At 38.6% G+C, this 15,329-nt stretch overlaps 1 protein-coding gene across 1 annotated transcript in view; it reads left to right on the top strand.

Moving 5' to 3' along the window:
• The window catches only part of Pi4KIIIalpha (phosphatidylinositol 4-kinase III alpha), a 118,585-nt gene extending 112,085 nt beyond the window's left edge, over positions 1–6,500 (top strand). The window contains exon 38 of the mRNA XM_089645313.1: positions 3,565–6,500. Coding sequence (XP_089501439.1) covers positions 3,565–3,790 — 226 coding nt within the window. The 3' untranslated portion in view covers positions 3,791–6,500. The remainder of the gene's footprint in view (positions 1–3,564) is intronic.
• The last annotated feature ends 8,829 nt before the right edge of the window (positions 6,501–15,329 follow it).

Here is a 15,329-nt window from a genome sequence, read left to right as displayed (position 1 = left end):
ACTATTTTCACAAAGGAATATCACAAAATCACTGTTTTTTAACGGGAAAAGTATGGGCGATAGAGGATCGAACGTATAACTGAATTTATATTGTTAAATAGAAAGAAAAAACACAAAAACGGGTACGCAAATACGACAAAGTACTGCGTAGTACGGAAAACACTCGTAAAAACGGGCAAAAGCCCGTATTTAAACAAAAGAAATACACTGTTGTGTTGTAAATAGTGATACTGATAACGTATATGTAAAAAATATTAAAAAAAGCGAAAATTTTCGTTATTTTCGGGAGTACTACAAGGTTTGAGAATTGTAACTCCGGAGCGAGATTAAAGCGACTGCACTAGAGGGCGGCGAGAACTGAAACTGACTGCCAGCCAGTCGGTCGCGGACCGTCATTAGATGTGTGTGTGCTAGCCGCCAGCCAGTCGGTCGCGGACCGTCATTAGATGTGTGTGTGCTAGCCGCCAGCCAGTCGGTCGCGGACCGTCATTAGATGTGTGTGTGCTAGCCGCCAGCCAGTCGGTCGCGGACCGTCATTAGATGTGTGTGTGGTAGCCGCCAGCCAGTCGGTCGCGGACCGTCATTAGATGTGTGTGTGCTAGCCGCCAGCCAGTCGGTCGCGGACCGTCATTAGATGTGTGTGTGCTAGCCGCCAGCCAGTCGGTCGCGGACCGTCATTAGATGTGTGTGTGCTAGCCGCCAGCCAGTCGGTCGCGGACCGTCATTAGATGTGTGTGTGCTAGCCGCCAGCCAGTCGGTCGCGGACCGTCATTAGATGTGTGTGTGCTAGCCGCCAGCCAGTCGGTCGCGGACCGTCATTAGATGTGTGTGTGCTAGCCGCCAGCCAGTCGGTCGCGGACCGTCATTAGATGTGTGTGTGCTAGCCGCCAGCCAGTCGGTCGCGGACCGTCATTAATGTGTGTGTGCTAGCCGCCAGCCAGTCGGTCGCGGACCGTCATTAGATGTGTGTGTGCTAGCCGCCAGCCAGTCGGTCGCGGACCGTCATTAGATGTGTGTGTGCTAGCCGCCAGCCAGTCGGTCGCGGACCGTCATTAGATGTGTGTGTGCTAGCCGCCAGCCAGTCGGTCGCGGACCGTCATTAGATGTGTGTGTGCTAGCCGCCAGCCAGTCGGTCGCGGACCGTCATTAGATGTGTGTGTGCTAGCCGCCAGCCAGTCGGTCGCGGACCGTCATTAGATGTGTGTGTGCTAGCCGCCAGCCAGTCGGTCGCGGACCGTCATTAGATGTGTGTGTGCTAGCCGCCAGCCAGTCGGTCGCGGACCGTCATTAGATGTGTGTGTGCTAGCCGCCAGCCAGTCGGTCGCGGACCGTCATTAGATGTGTGTGTGCTAGCCGCCAGCCAGTCGGTCGCGGACCGTCATTAGATGTGTGTGTGCTAGCCGCCAGCCAGTCGGTCGCGGACCGTCATTAGATGTGTGTGTGCTAGCCGCCAGCCAGTCGGTCGCGGACCGTCATTAGATGTGTGTGTGCTAGCCGCCAGCCAGTCGGTCGCGGACCGTCATTAGATGTGTGTGTGCTAGCCGCCAGCCAGTCGGTCGCGGACCGTCATTAGATGTGTGTGTGCTAGCCGCCAGCCAGTCGGTCGCGGACCGTCATTAGATGTGTGTGTGCTAGCCGCCAGCCAGTCGGTCGCGGACCGTCATTAGATGTGTGTGTGCTAGCCGCCAGCCAGTCGGTCGCGGACCGTCATTAGATGTGTGTGTGCTAGCCGCCAGCCAGTCGGTCGCGGACCGTCATTAGATGTGTGTGTGCTAGCCGCCAGCCAGTCGGTCGCGGACCGTCATTAGATGTGTGTGTGCTAGCCGCCAGCCAGTCGGTCGCGGACCGTCATTAGATGTGTGTGTGCTAGCCGCCAGCCAGTCGGTCGCGGACCGTCATTAGATGTGTGTGTGCTAGCCGCCAGCCAGTCGGTCGCGGACCGTCATTAGATGTGTGTGTGCTAGCCGCCAGCCAGTCGGTCGCGGACCGTCATTAGATGTGTGTGTGCTAGCCGCCAGCCAGTCGGTCGCGGACCGTCATTAGATGTGTGTGTGCTAGCCGCCAGCCAGTCGGTCGCGGACCGTCATTAGATGTGTGTGTGCTAGCCGCCAGCCAGTCGGTCGCGGACCGTCATTAGATGTGTGTGTGCTAGCCGCCAGCCAGTCGGTCGCGGACCGTCATTAGATGTGTGTGTGCTAGCCGCCAGCCAGTCGGTCGCGGACCGTCATTAGATGTGTGTGTGCTAGCCGCCAGCCAGTCGGTCGCGGACCGTCATTAGATGTGTGTGTGCTAGCCGCCAGCCAGTCGGTCGCGGACCGTCATTAGATGTGTGTGTGCTAGCCGCCAGCCAGTCGGTCGCGGACCGTCATTAGATGTGTGTGTGCTAGCCGCCAGCCAGTCGGTCGCGGACCGTCATTAGATGTGTGTGTGCTAGCCGCCAGCCAGTCGGTCGCGGACCGTCATTAGATGTGTGTGTGCTAGCCGCCAGCCAGTCGGTCGCGGACCGTCATTAGATGTGTGTGTGCTAGCCGCCAGCCAGTCGGTCGCGGACCGTCATTAGATGTGTGTGTGCTAGCCGCCAGCCAGTCGGTCGCGGACCGTCATTAGATGTGTGTGTGCTAGCCGCCAGCCAGTCGGTCGCGGACCGTCATTAGATGTGTGTGTGCTAGCCGCCAGCCAGTCGGTCGCGGACCGTCATTAGATGTGTGTGTGCTAGCCGCCAGCCAGTCGGTCGCGGACCGTCATTAGATGTGTGTGTGCTAGCCGCCAGCCAGTCGGTCGCGGACCGTCATTAGATGTGTGTGTGCTAGCCGCCAGCCAGTCGGTCGCGGACCGTCATTAGATGTGTGTGTGCTAGCCGCCAGCCAGTCGGTCGCGGACCGTCATTAGATGTGTGTGTGCTAGCCGCCAGCCAGTCGGTCGCGGACCGTCATTAGATGTGTGTGTGCTAGCCGCCAGCCAGTCGGTCGCGGACCGTCATTAGATGTGTGTGTGCTAGCCGCCAGCCAGTCGGTCGCGGACCGTCATTAGATGTGGACCCCCCGCACGTTTTTTTAACATCTGCCGATGGTTTTTTCATGTTTTCATGATTATAATCACTTTTGATATAAAACATAATAAACATGAGCGATTAGCTATGAATATTCATATTTTTCCAATATTAAATCGTTTATTTTGAGATGTGTATTGACTACACAGCACAGGAACGCGTGGATTTTTTTAGCACAGTAAGGGAAAGGTTAACAAAATGCAGTAACTTCATTTCGAATCATATTTATATTGCTATAATTTTACCACATCCTCTACTATCATACACTGTATGATATTACTTTTTACTCCTACACAAAACTCAAGAGCTAGTTCTCTTCATCGGTGTAGAAATACTAAAAAACATAATTTTCACTATTTTGTTCTTATGCCATTCACTTTGTATTTTTGTAACAATATTATAATTCATTTTTTATATGTTATGTATCAAAAGAATAAATTGTGAAAATATTTTCGATATAAATAAATAAAATAAATGTTTTTGTTGTCGACTAACCTAACCTCATAATATTTCAGGCCATACCAGGAGGCCATCATCTCGCTGGTATCCTTGATGCTGGACACTGGGCTGCCGTGCTTCCGCGGGCAGACCATCCGCCTGCTGCGTGCGCGCTTCGCTCCCAACTCCACGGACAAGGAGGCCGCCGCCTTCATGCTCAGCGTCATCCGAAGCTCCTTCCTCAACTTCCGCACCAGGACCTACGACATGATCCAGTATTACCAGAATCAAATTCCGTACTAAACCATGTTCACTCCGTATTGGTGTTACCAGAATTAAATATCATCATCAAAAATATTCTATATAACTCATTTCGGTTGTCTGTACGTCCTGTGTAATTCTGGTTCAATGAACTCAAATTTGCTTTGAATTTATGTGTCATTTTCAAAATTGGAACTGACTGTGTGAAAATTCTGACAACCGATAATGTACCTAACTGTAATATAATATTTTATCAGAAAATTATTTTAATTGTCATTTTTCAAATTGCGTTTATAAGACGGACCGCCCTCCTTTGCACAGAATTAAGTAGGTTTATCAATTATTTTGGGGCTCCAGCCCAGAGGTGGCTCTCAAATTCTATTGTTGGGCGTACATGAGATTTGAACAAGGTTAGCAGCCGGTAACTACTGAAGAATTTGCTAACAATTATCTATGAAAATGATAATGTACTATGTATTTCTTGAGACCCTGTGAACGGGCATTACAGTAAACTGCCATTGGATTAATCAGAGTGTTTCTAAAAAAATTATAATATTACAAATATTTATTAACCTTATCTATGCGTCTGTAGCATATGTGAATCATCAGTGGCTATTCCCGTATATAGATGTTGCATATATGATACATACACTCATATTGTTTTAAAACTGTGCCGCATATGTGGGATAGATTGCGTTGGTAAGTTTAAAACTGTTAACCCCTCAGGCCGCTGGCATATTGACCGTTTATTTCTTAAAGTCGGAGAATCTGTGTATTTTTTGCTTTGCAATAAAATCCAAATGAATGTAATATTTCTGCATATATTTAAAAAATAAAAACTGTTTTTGAAAGGTGATGAAATAGGTTTTCAAATTTTATTATTAAAAATAAACACATAATTGTTGGTATATGAAAATTTTAAATGTAAACATGAAAAAGTTTTAAAAATAACTAACGTTTTAACTTAACATTTTTTCATAAACTGAAATGTCTGATAATGAAAAAAAACAAAGCACTCTTTATTAGACAAATATATTACAAACATTATTGTTACCTCACTCTTTTTGTTATTTCATATAAAAATAATTTATTTTTTAATTTTATTTCAATCATTGTTCTCAAATTGCTGTCAAAACTTTTGGTTTCATGGAGGTGTAAATTTTAATTCTTCTGTGGTTAACTTCTAGATTTGAATATAAAGAGTGTTGTTTTCTCTTTCTAACACTGTTCTTGACACTCTGATTTATATGAGACCATATGAGCTGTTCCCAAATGCGAACAAATTCTACGGGCAATAGCTGTTTGTTTGCAAAACCAAACAAATTATCCTGAGGGGGTTAATTAAGTATTACATAACATAATATTTGGCTATGGTGCATTTTTTTTTGTATTACTCTGTACCTAAAAAATACACTGAAGAGATTAAGCGATAGAAGTATTTTGTGGGCGTGTCTGTGTGCCCCAAGAAAACTTAATTTTTCTTACTTCGGGTGAAATTGATCAAAGTTTTTTAAATGTTGAAATTCTTTCTTTCAAAGGTTTTATTTAAATTGGTGACAGTTATCTTTCAAATTGGTATGGATCACATTTCTAGAAATTTTCTGTTCAGTGTTAAAATAAGATGTTTTTACTATTGCATTTTTTGAGAGGGTTTTGGGAGCACTTATTATTTAGGTTTTGGTTCTTAATTTATTTTCAGTTGGTGAAATGATTATATTAAATTATTTAAATAATGCAATAAAGCGGGTGTTATATGATATTTTGAATGGTTGTATTCAGTGGTGCTGTCCATTTTCTATAACAAAGGGTTTTCAACACTTTTAAAAACAGGTTTCCGGAAATCAAAAATTGTAACTAATGGTTTCCGGAAATTTAAAATTTGTAACAAATGATTTCCGGAAACCCGCTTAACGACAGTATTGATCACTGACAGGAGAAGAAGTATTTTGCCATGTATTATTTTATTAATTTAACATTCCAAATGGTTGTAAATAATTATTGATGATTTTTCTTAGAAAGTCAGTTACTAGTGTTTTTTTTTAAATTTTTATTTTTTATTTTGTATAATATTATTGAGTTTATTTATTATAATAGCAAAATCTCGTACTTTTGTAAATTATTTTAAGTGTTTAGTAGCATTTATAAATATATATTTATATGTATTTATTTTTCAAATTCAACTCTTTGCATATTTTGAAAATATTGTCAGTTTTTTATAAGGCAATCAGGAGAAGAAAAAAATTGTGTCAAATCTATGATTTTTATTTTATTATATTGTCATTGATTAAAATCGAAGGTGTGTTGTTAAAAAAATATATATTATACCCAGCGTTAATTCACATGTATCAAAAACAATCAGTACTGTATACATGTTCTTCTGTTACTAAAAATTATGAAATATTTTTCTGTTTTATACAATATGTATATTATAATATTAGGTATGTTATGATGTATTACATTGATTTAATTGTATATTATGCAATGTTTAACCCTTAGGATACGACCATCTACAATAGCAGTTCATATAAAATCATGACTACCTTCAGATGCACTGCAATGTGCAGTGTATAGAGCAGTCTATGTTTTAGAAGTTTTGAACGCATTTCAATATTGTCCATGAAAATTCCTAAGTAAAACGTTGACATTGTAGATGCCTGTCAATTATTTCAAATATAATTTTCAATATTATATTTGGTTTTGAGATATTCACAAAATATTAGCAGTCTTCTAAGGGTTAAAGTATTACATAGATTTAATTATGCAATGTTTAATGAATTACATAGATTTAATTGTATATTATGCAATGTTTAATGTATTACATAGATTTTATTGTATATTATGCAGTGTTTAACTTTGAATGTAACAAATAATAATATTTTCATGTTTTTCGCTAATAAAATGTTGTCAAATGACGCAAGGCTAGAGTTCACATTAGAGTTTTGATACCAACCTTTGACAAATGGCAGTGCGACGTGGAACTGGCAGTGGAGGGACGAACATAGATTGAATGCAGTAGAAGCACTGAAGAAATAAACGGGTAGAAGTGTGACTTGTCTGGTGTGTCCCAAGTAAGGTCAATTTTGAGTCATCGAACCACACAATTGTTTAGTGTAACAATAACAAAAACCAAAAAATACTTGCAGAACTTAATATTATATTATTATATTTCATTTTAATTAAATAAAAAAAAACTAATGGAACCACTTCATGGAAACCTTCGCAATCGGTTGTTATTACTTTTGAAGGCCCAAGTTTGCCATCTCGGGTATTTATTTGTTCCAACGCGCTTCCTGTGGAAGTATATAAATTCCTGACGATTCAATGTTTTAGCTGTTGCCTTTTTGGACATTCGAAACCCATATGTCGTTCCCTTCCAGGATGTTTTCATTGCGGAGAGGACCACCCTTTTGATCTTTGCCAAAAATCATCGAATGATCCAACCTGCATTAACTGCAAGGGCAACCATACTGTGGTTAGTGTGGCCTGTCCAGAATTGACCAGATAAAAAAATATTATGCAAACAATGGCTTCAGAGAACATTTCGTATCTCCAGGCATTAAAATTATTCCCACCTACCAAAAAATCATTAGTAGAGGTAACATCTACCTCAATTTATTTCAATCTAACGTCCACTTTGTTTTTTGCCTCTCAGAAGCTGGGCGTACTGTACAGGGCCCGCAGATACTAATAGTACACAACTGCTGACCCTGTACAAATCGCAAGTGCGCCCTACTGTCGAATTTGGCAGCCATCTCTGGTCCGGAGCCCCTAAATACCTGAATAAAACCCTTGACACTGTGCAAAAACGGGCGGTCCGTTTGATAGATTCCCCAATCTTAACAAATGGACTGCAATCTTTAAAGCACAGGCGTCAGGTAGGTATGCTGTCCTTGTTCTATCGGTATTACAATGGAAGATGCTCTGAGGAACTAGCGTCATTGATCCCTTCGGCACCGGTGCGTAGTCGGGATACACGCCAAACGCGCGCCCAACATTTGTACACAGTTGACACTTGTCACATGAGAACGGGTCGCTTCTACGATTCGTTCTTAAGTTCAACAGCTCGGCTGTGGAACGAGCTGCCGGCCTCTGTGTTTCCTCCCTCCTACAACATGGGACTCTTCAAGACCCATGTTCACTCCTTCCTCTCCACAAAAAGACCCTCCACACAGCATCCCCAAAGATGACATAGGCCCTGAGGGAAATTATTTTCTTCAGGGCCTCCTGTGTGGAGCTAATATAAAAAAAAAAAAAAAAATTAAACTTCTTCCATCGTCTTCCCACAGGGAAAAAATTTTTAAACCACTAAAATCAAAACCAAAATTTGTTGCTTCTATTGATAAAACTCAACATAATGCTATTTTGTCTAACCCGAATGGGAATTATAAATCTCAGACACTCAATGGGAGTGCTTTAATTAGTTTCCCCTCTTCCCTAAATCTGCTTTCTTAAAAATGATTTTTTTTAATAAATAATATATCTTCAAAGCGTTATCTTTGTCGCGTCACTCTTTGGAAGAGAGTCTCTGTCGTTTGTTCAGTAATTTGAACAACAGAAAGAGGCTAATAGATAGAGATCGATTCCCTCTCGTACTAAAAAGTTTTCTTTGATTCAGATCTCTGTCTTCTTCCATCTAAAATCTACAAGATGATCCAATCCTTCCTATTTACATTACCCCGTTTGATGCTATCAATTTTATCCCCAATGTAACAATAATAACTTCTGACTTCCGGATGAATATTCTAACTTCCCCTAATAACTTTCAAAATGTTGAGGAACACTTTAAAAACATTATCTCTTCAAAGTTTCCTGGATTTTCCCTCATATTTACAGATGATTTGAAATCTGATCACAAAGAATGTGGCGCATCCGTATGTATTCCTGAATTCAATGTAAATCTATATTATAAATTGCCTAAAGAAATTTCCATACTTACTGCAGAAGGTTTCTTTATTAAACAAGCTTTAATTCAAATCCAGCTCCTCAATATTCATCGAGCCTTACTGTGCACTGACTCTCTAAGTGCAGTATTAAAAATTTCCTCTAATATTTTGATGGTGCGCAAATCCTTCGTTCGCAATTGTGCGGGGTTGGTTGCGGTAAAGTGCGATAAAGACTAAGACAAAACAAAAACGAATTGAATTTGCCTTAGTGTTTGCAAAGGGGAAATGAGTGGGAAAGGCCAAAGACTTACCCTGGTCTCGTCCTCCTTAGCCGCTGGTTCCTTACACTTATCAGCTTGCATACAATTAAGGGCAATTCCCTTTTAACATTCGCTTACTTAACACAAAACAAAAACAGTGACATTCACTGCGGCGGGTAAAAAACGTTTCACTGGACGATTGTGATGCTCCAAAAAAACAGTCACAGCCGAGTTCAACATATGCGGGTATTCACGATGACACGAATGTTCGCGGACCAAGATGCAACGATAACAATGCTCCTTGTCTTTGGGCCCGGGTCAAGGAAAGGGGTAAAGGGGGGTGAAGGGTACACATTTTAAGGCTATTCAATTTTAAAACCTCACGCGCAACTATATTGTTTGTTGTCCAGGAGACTATGTTATTTGTGATATTAAAAACATCCTCAATTCCTTAAACGAATCTAAGTTTGAGACAATATTGGTTTGGATGCCTGGCCGAGAAAGTTGATTCTCTCGTTAAACTTGTAACAGTCTCTGGTTCTATTCCTTTAGATTTTAGAATTCCTGTCTCTGACGTCTTCTCTCGAAAAACTCTAACTGTATCTTTCTATGCTGGAACACAAAATCATATTCCATGTAAACCTTGGTTCCACGGCAAAGAAAAACCAAAAGATTTATTTCCTGTATCTCGAGAATGGGAATTGGCCACTGCTCTATTGCAGCGCATTTGTTTAAAATCCGGATACTTGAGAGTTCATTCTGCCAGTGCGGTGTGGAGGATGAGACTCTTGACCATGTCTTCTTCAATTGTAAAAACCATTCTTTCAAAGGCATGTATCGTTTGCTTATTAAAATCACCCACCAGTCTCCTCTTAGTATTCCTTATTTGCCGTCCCTCAACAACTCTCGCGTATATTCAATTCTATATATGTTCATAGACTTGAATGACTTTAATATATGACATGTCCTGTCGCCTTATATATATATGTAGATTTTTTTAAGGGCGGAGACGGTTTACACTTAGTTCCTGTGAGCACTTAGGCCATAGGCCCATTGTGTTATCTCCCATTTTACCTCAATCCTTTAACAACAACCCGGTCCCTTTAATAAAGTTCCCCAGGGTTGTCATTGGGTATGTGGCTATGTCTTCTGGTTCCACTGTATGTCTCCCCAGGTATCTGAGCCTAATCGCCTTATAGATATTCCACAAAAGTTTAACCATATACTCTAACGGCACGAAGCACACTTTTTAGGGTGAATTGCCTTATACAAAAAAGATCAATTTCCCCTCACATTGGGCAAAATTGTCCAAACTTTTTCGAGGATCGAAATTCTTCTTCATTGATCTGTCTTGGGCGTAGGAGTCGAAATGTCTTATGTAAATATTAATGATATCAGTTTTTTTTTTCAAATCATTCTTCTAGAGGTTTTTTGTTCAGTGAATAGAAATGATATGTATTACCGATGCGATACATCTGAAAAAGCATGTTTGAACAATGTTAAGAAAGGGATGCTTTGATGGTTTTTAAGTGTAGATCGGATGGAGATGGAGAAAGGAATGTCAAGAAGGAATATTTGAAATGTAATTGAATGCCCCGGAATTACTTGTGTGAGGTTATGTCAAGAGTCAGAATAACAGATCTATAATGAATTAATGAAGCAAGAAGTGTGTGCCAGGACTGTGTTGTATGGTATGGCAGTCTATCTTCTCTGCCTACCCCTACAGAGAAATGGTGTGGTGATTAATTAGTTAGACTCGTTAATGAATTCGGTAGATACATACTGTGTTGTCAGGAGAATAATATATATAACTTATAGATTTATAAGTAATTAATTCCTTTGGTCTCGCCAACAACTATTTTGGATTAAATATAAAAATAATTTTTATGGAATTAATATAATAAATTTAAGTCATAATGGATATCCTTACAGCTTGTCATACTTAACTTTGCAGGCAGCCAAAGATAACTAACGAACATTAAGCAATTTTTTGTCCCTCAACTGTAATGTTAACTGTGTCAATCGAGTGATGAGTTTATCACTGTGGCCACATTCATGAACAAAATACAGTGAAACCCTTTTATAAAGTGTTTCGCACTATTAAAATGCCTCTTAGTGGGAAAACCTTATATATGGGTCAATTTTAAATACACCTATTTGAATTTCATTTTTGTTTTTGTGGATGAATGCAAATCTTGGAAGTGGAAATTAAACGACTTCCTGACATCAGATCAAGCTGAAACTCGACAGATAGACTCGTTGTCTATGACAATGCATTCTATCAAATTTTGGTGGCAATCGCGCATATACATGCGGAAATATAAGCATTTGTCTGAAATTGGATAACAGCAGTTAACCTTTCCCTTACTGTGCTAAAAAAATTCACGCGTTCCGGTGCTGTGTAGTCAATACACATCTCAAAATAAGCGATTTAATATCGGAAATATATGAATATTCATAGCTAATCGCTTATGTTTATTATATTTTATATGAAAAGTGATAATAATTGTAATTTAATTGCTGAAAACATGAAAAAACCATCGGCAGATGCTAAAAAAACGTGCGAGAGATCCACATCTAACGACGGTCCGCGTCCGACTGGCTGGCGGCTGGCATACACACAGCTGTGCGGTCATAGGTATCGATGGTCTAAATCAATATACAACTGCGGACGTGTGGATGTCTCATGTTCCCGCGTAGCAAACTAAAGCGGGACATCAATAGCGTGTCATTTCCTCGCACACTCTTCGCGTAGCAGTATCACACGGTTGATTGTATTGGTGTATTTGATTCCGATTTTTTTACAAAAATCTCTGATTTTAATTGAATTTGAAAACTATGTAAAATATTATTTTTTAATTCAGTTCATAAATGTATAACAGAGGAATACCTAAAATCTGAACCCAGAATTTATTATATTTATAGAGTTATTAAAGCTATTAGAAGCAATGTGTAGTAAATACACACCACAGATAAGGAAAGGTTAATATACAAAATAAATTTCGGTCTTACCCAATTTGGCTCGGGGACGAAGGTTCAATCCTCAGTCAAACAAACAAAAATATTATATGTTTTAAATACATCTATTAATAAAAATAGATGTAGGTATTATATAAAAAAAGCTTTGTTTTTTACATGTAGATTTTTTTATTTTCAAAGAACTGAAAAACTGATAATTTTTCTGTCTTTTGAAGAATTTTAATGATAAAAAGGTTATGAAAAAATCGTAGAGGTCAATAAATTATGTACTTGTAAATTCACTGTGGTTAAATATTTATTGATATTAAAAAATACCTATTTAAATTGATGTGTAGTATGATTTTAATATTATTGGTACCATTATATTGACTGTTATATATTGTATTTTATTCTAATATATAAAATCTTGTTAATAAAGTTTACATTATTTATTGAAGTAAATAAAGTTTATTTATTTATTTAGAACTAGCTGTACCCCGCCACAAGTTGCTGCGGCTCAATCTGTCTGTGCAGATAGAGAAACAATAGCGCATGTTGCTTTTACATGCAACAGTTAAACGCTGTTTTTCAAAAAAAAACATGTTTGTCCAACAGATGGCGCCGTTTAAAAAAAAAGCATGTTTTTACCTGTCGCAGATGACATCTATATAATATTGATATATTAAAACACATGCGTATTACAGCGCCCTTGAGGTGTTTTTGCACAAAAACGGCGCTATACAAGTCATCCAAGTATTATTATTATTATTCTAATGCAACATTGTGTCAGAATTTCAAAGCAATCAGTAAGAAAAACTTTAAGATTTAAGATATTGAACAAATGAAAATTTACATAGATATATAGGTTATAGCACAAGTTCCATTTTTATACTACATTGACAGTCATAGTTCATAGTACAAGTAATATTAAATATAGAATCAAAGAGAGAAAAGAAAAATTATAAGATTGATTATACAGGGTTTTCCAATAAGAGGTGTTATTTTGAATAGCCAGCTATTTCGGTAGATGTTACTTTTGAAGCTGTCATTTTTGACATTTGACAAGTAGAAACTACTCCATTAATAAAAATGGAACGATACACGCTTCAACAACGCATTGAAATTATTAAAATTCAATTGATTGAATCAAATGCAAATCATCTTGAGTGATGAGGCCCATTTCCACCTCGGTGGCTTCGTCAACAAGCAAAATTGTCGCATCTGGGGCTCGGAAAACCCAAGAGTTATTGTTGAAAAGCCTCTCTATCCTCAACGTATGACTGTTTGGTGCGGTTTATGGTCCGGCGGAGTCATTGGACCTTACTTTTTCGAAAATGAGGCTGGAGCAACAGTTACGTTGAATGGATTGCGCTATCGAGAGATGATTAATGATTTTTTATGGCCGGAATTGGATGGTATTGATCTGGACAACGTTTTCTTTCAACAAGACGGCGCTACGTGCCACACAAGCAACGAAACCATTGATCTTTTACGATTGAATATCAAAATAACACCTCTTATTGGAAAATCCTGTATAAGTAAACAAAACAAAAGAAAAAATAATGTACTTTGGTACAAAGTAAATGAAATCAAGAACAATATAAAAAACCTGTTATGGCCTCGTTAAAATAGGCATTGCTTAATAAGAACACCTTTATACTTCAATAATATTAAAAACATCAGCTAATATTGCATAAGGATTACTATTGGCGTGTAATCTATTTATAAATTAATTATAGCCTGAAACTAGTATAATTGTCACAATAATACACACTATCCCTTGTATTTCCTGACAACCTTTATTATAGTAATAATAATAATAATTGGATATTTTATGTAGCGCTTTTTTGTGAAAAATCACCTCAAGGGAGCTATACAATTTAGGCTAGGCTCTATCTTATTTTAATTACTAACCGATTCAGAAAAACACACATATTATTTGAACAGATTGATTTTTAAAATTTATTTATTTTTTTATTTTTTCGACTTTGTCCGGGTTAAAAATCTTCCCCACAGGAAAAACTAAACCCTTCCACAAACTTTTCCACAAATGATCATCTAGTGAATCCACATTATGCAAGTGCATTATATAAGCATAATAAATACAAAATAATACAAAAACAACACGTCAACTCACCAGAGATCAAATGGGAAAATAATTCACCGACTTCAGATATTTTCATATCAGAGGGTTCGGCTTGGTAGAACTTCTAATTGGACCTATAAATCCGACTAAACCCTCAACATAAATATTTTAAAATTCTTTCGGAATTCTATGTGTATTTAAATTGACTGATGTTTGCATTTTTATGTATAAATTCTTTGACAGATCTAATACGCCTAAATTTTGAATGAGAGAGCTAGGTATAATGCCAGTAGACGAAATAACAAATTGTAATATTTTTATAGTCTGAGAATGCCAAATTCTTTTAATTTCATTTCGTAAATATAAAATTTCTTTCCTAAATTGATTGCTTTATTATTCAGAATTTTTTCATAGGTGTTTTTTGACTGAGATACTTACCGTATAACCAGACGGCGTCTTTGGTTAGGAAGAGAAATAGAGATCAACCTAAATGAGACTAAAAATTATGAGGGAAAAGAAAAAAAATAGGTTCGTTTACAAATTCCATTTATCTTTGGTGAAAAAAATACATAAAGCGCAATAAATTAAATAACAATCATCAAATCGTCGATCAGCACCATTTTGAATTAACTCTGTGTGTGTAAGCTTTGAAAAAATTGTGATCAACTGACAAACATGACAGCATGACTCTTGTGCTTGACAACTGATCACAATTTTTTTAAAGTTTAATTAAGAATTAGCGTTTATCTGGGACCATTCAAATGTCATAAAATCAAAATGGCGCCGGCAGCTGATCATCATTTTGATAGTCATAAAATGTGCTGGGAGTTTTAAACAATCCAACCTAAGTTTTTAATAATAATTATAATAAAATAACTTTTGGTTGCGCCAATGCGCAATAGACATTAATTTATACATACCTACATCTCATGCACACATACACACATACCTGCGACCACTGTACTGAGATAGTATTATTGTCCTACCTTCCTTTCCATTTCTGTTTTTTTTATGTGCCCTTTGGTATCAGTATGTTGCAATAACCCGAACCGCTCACAATAAACCGCATCCGCGCGAGATCTCATCTCCCTTATTGTATGACATTATCATTCGCGCCGATATCCTGCAAGCCGCTACATTGTTGTGAGGAGAAAAGACAGGAAGAAGCGAGTGCCCTTTCCTAATGGTGAGTCCTTCTTTTATCCGTACAACAAATATTGTCTTATGTGCAGTGGTCATTGCTCAAATATCCAAGGTCCTTCGACAAGCATTTCTTACACTATCATAAAAACAACTTCTTATACACCAACATTGTTTTTAACACCACTTTATTGTATATATTTTCAATATATACAACCATCTGGTTTCAGTTCACCCTGGATTTTCATGGTGCA

Source organism: Hesperophylax consimilis, chromosome 22, assembly GCF_061612785.1.
Source record: "Hesperophylax consimilis isolate HC1 chromosome 22, BYU_Hcon_1.0, whole genome shotgun sequence".
Lineage (NCBI taxonomy): Eukaryota > Metazoa > Arthropoda > Insecta > Trichoptera > Limnephilidae > Hesperophylax > Hesperophylax consimilis.
The sequence above is the reverse complement of the archived record's forward strand: the minus strand, read 5'-3'. Positions and strand labels throughout refer to the sequence as shown.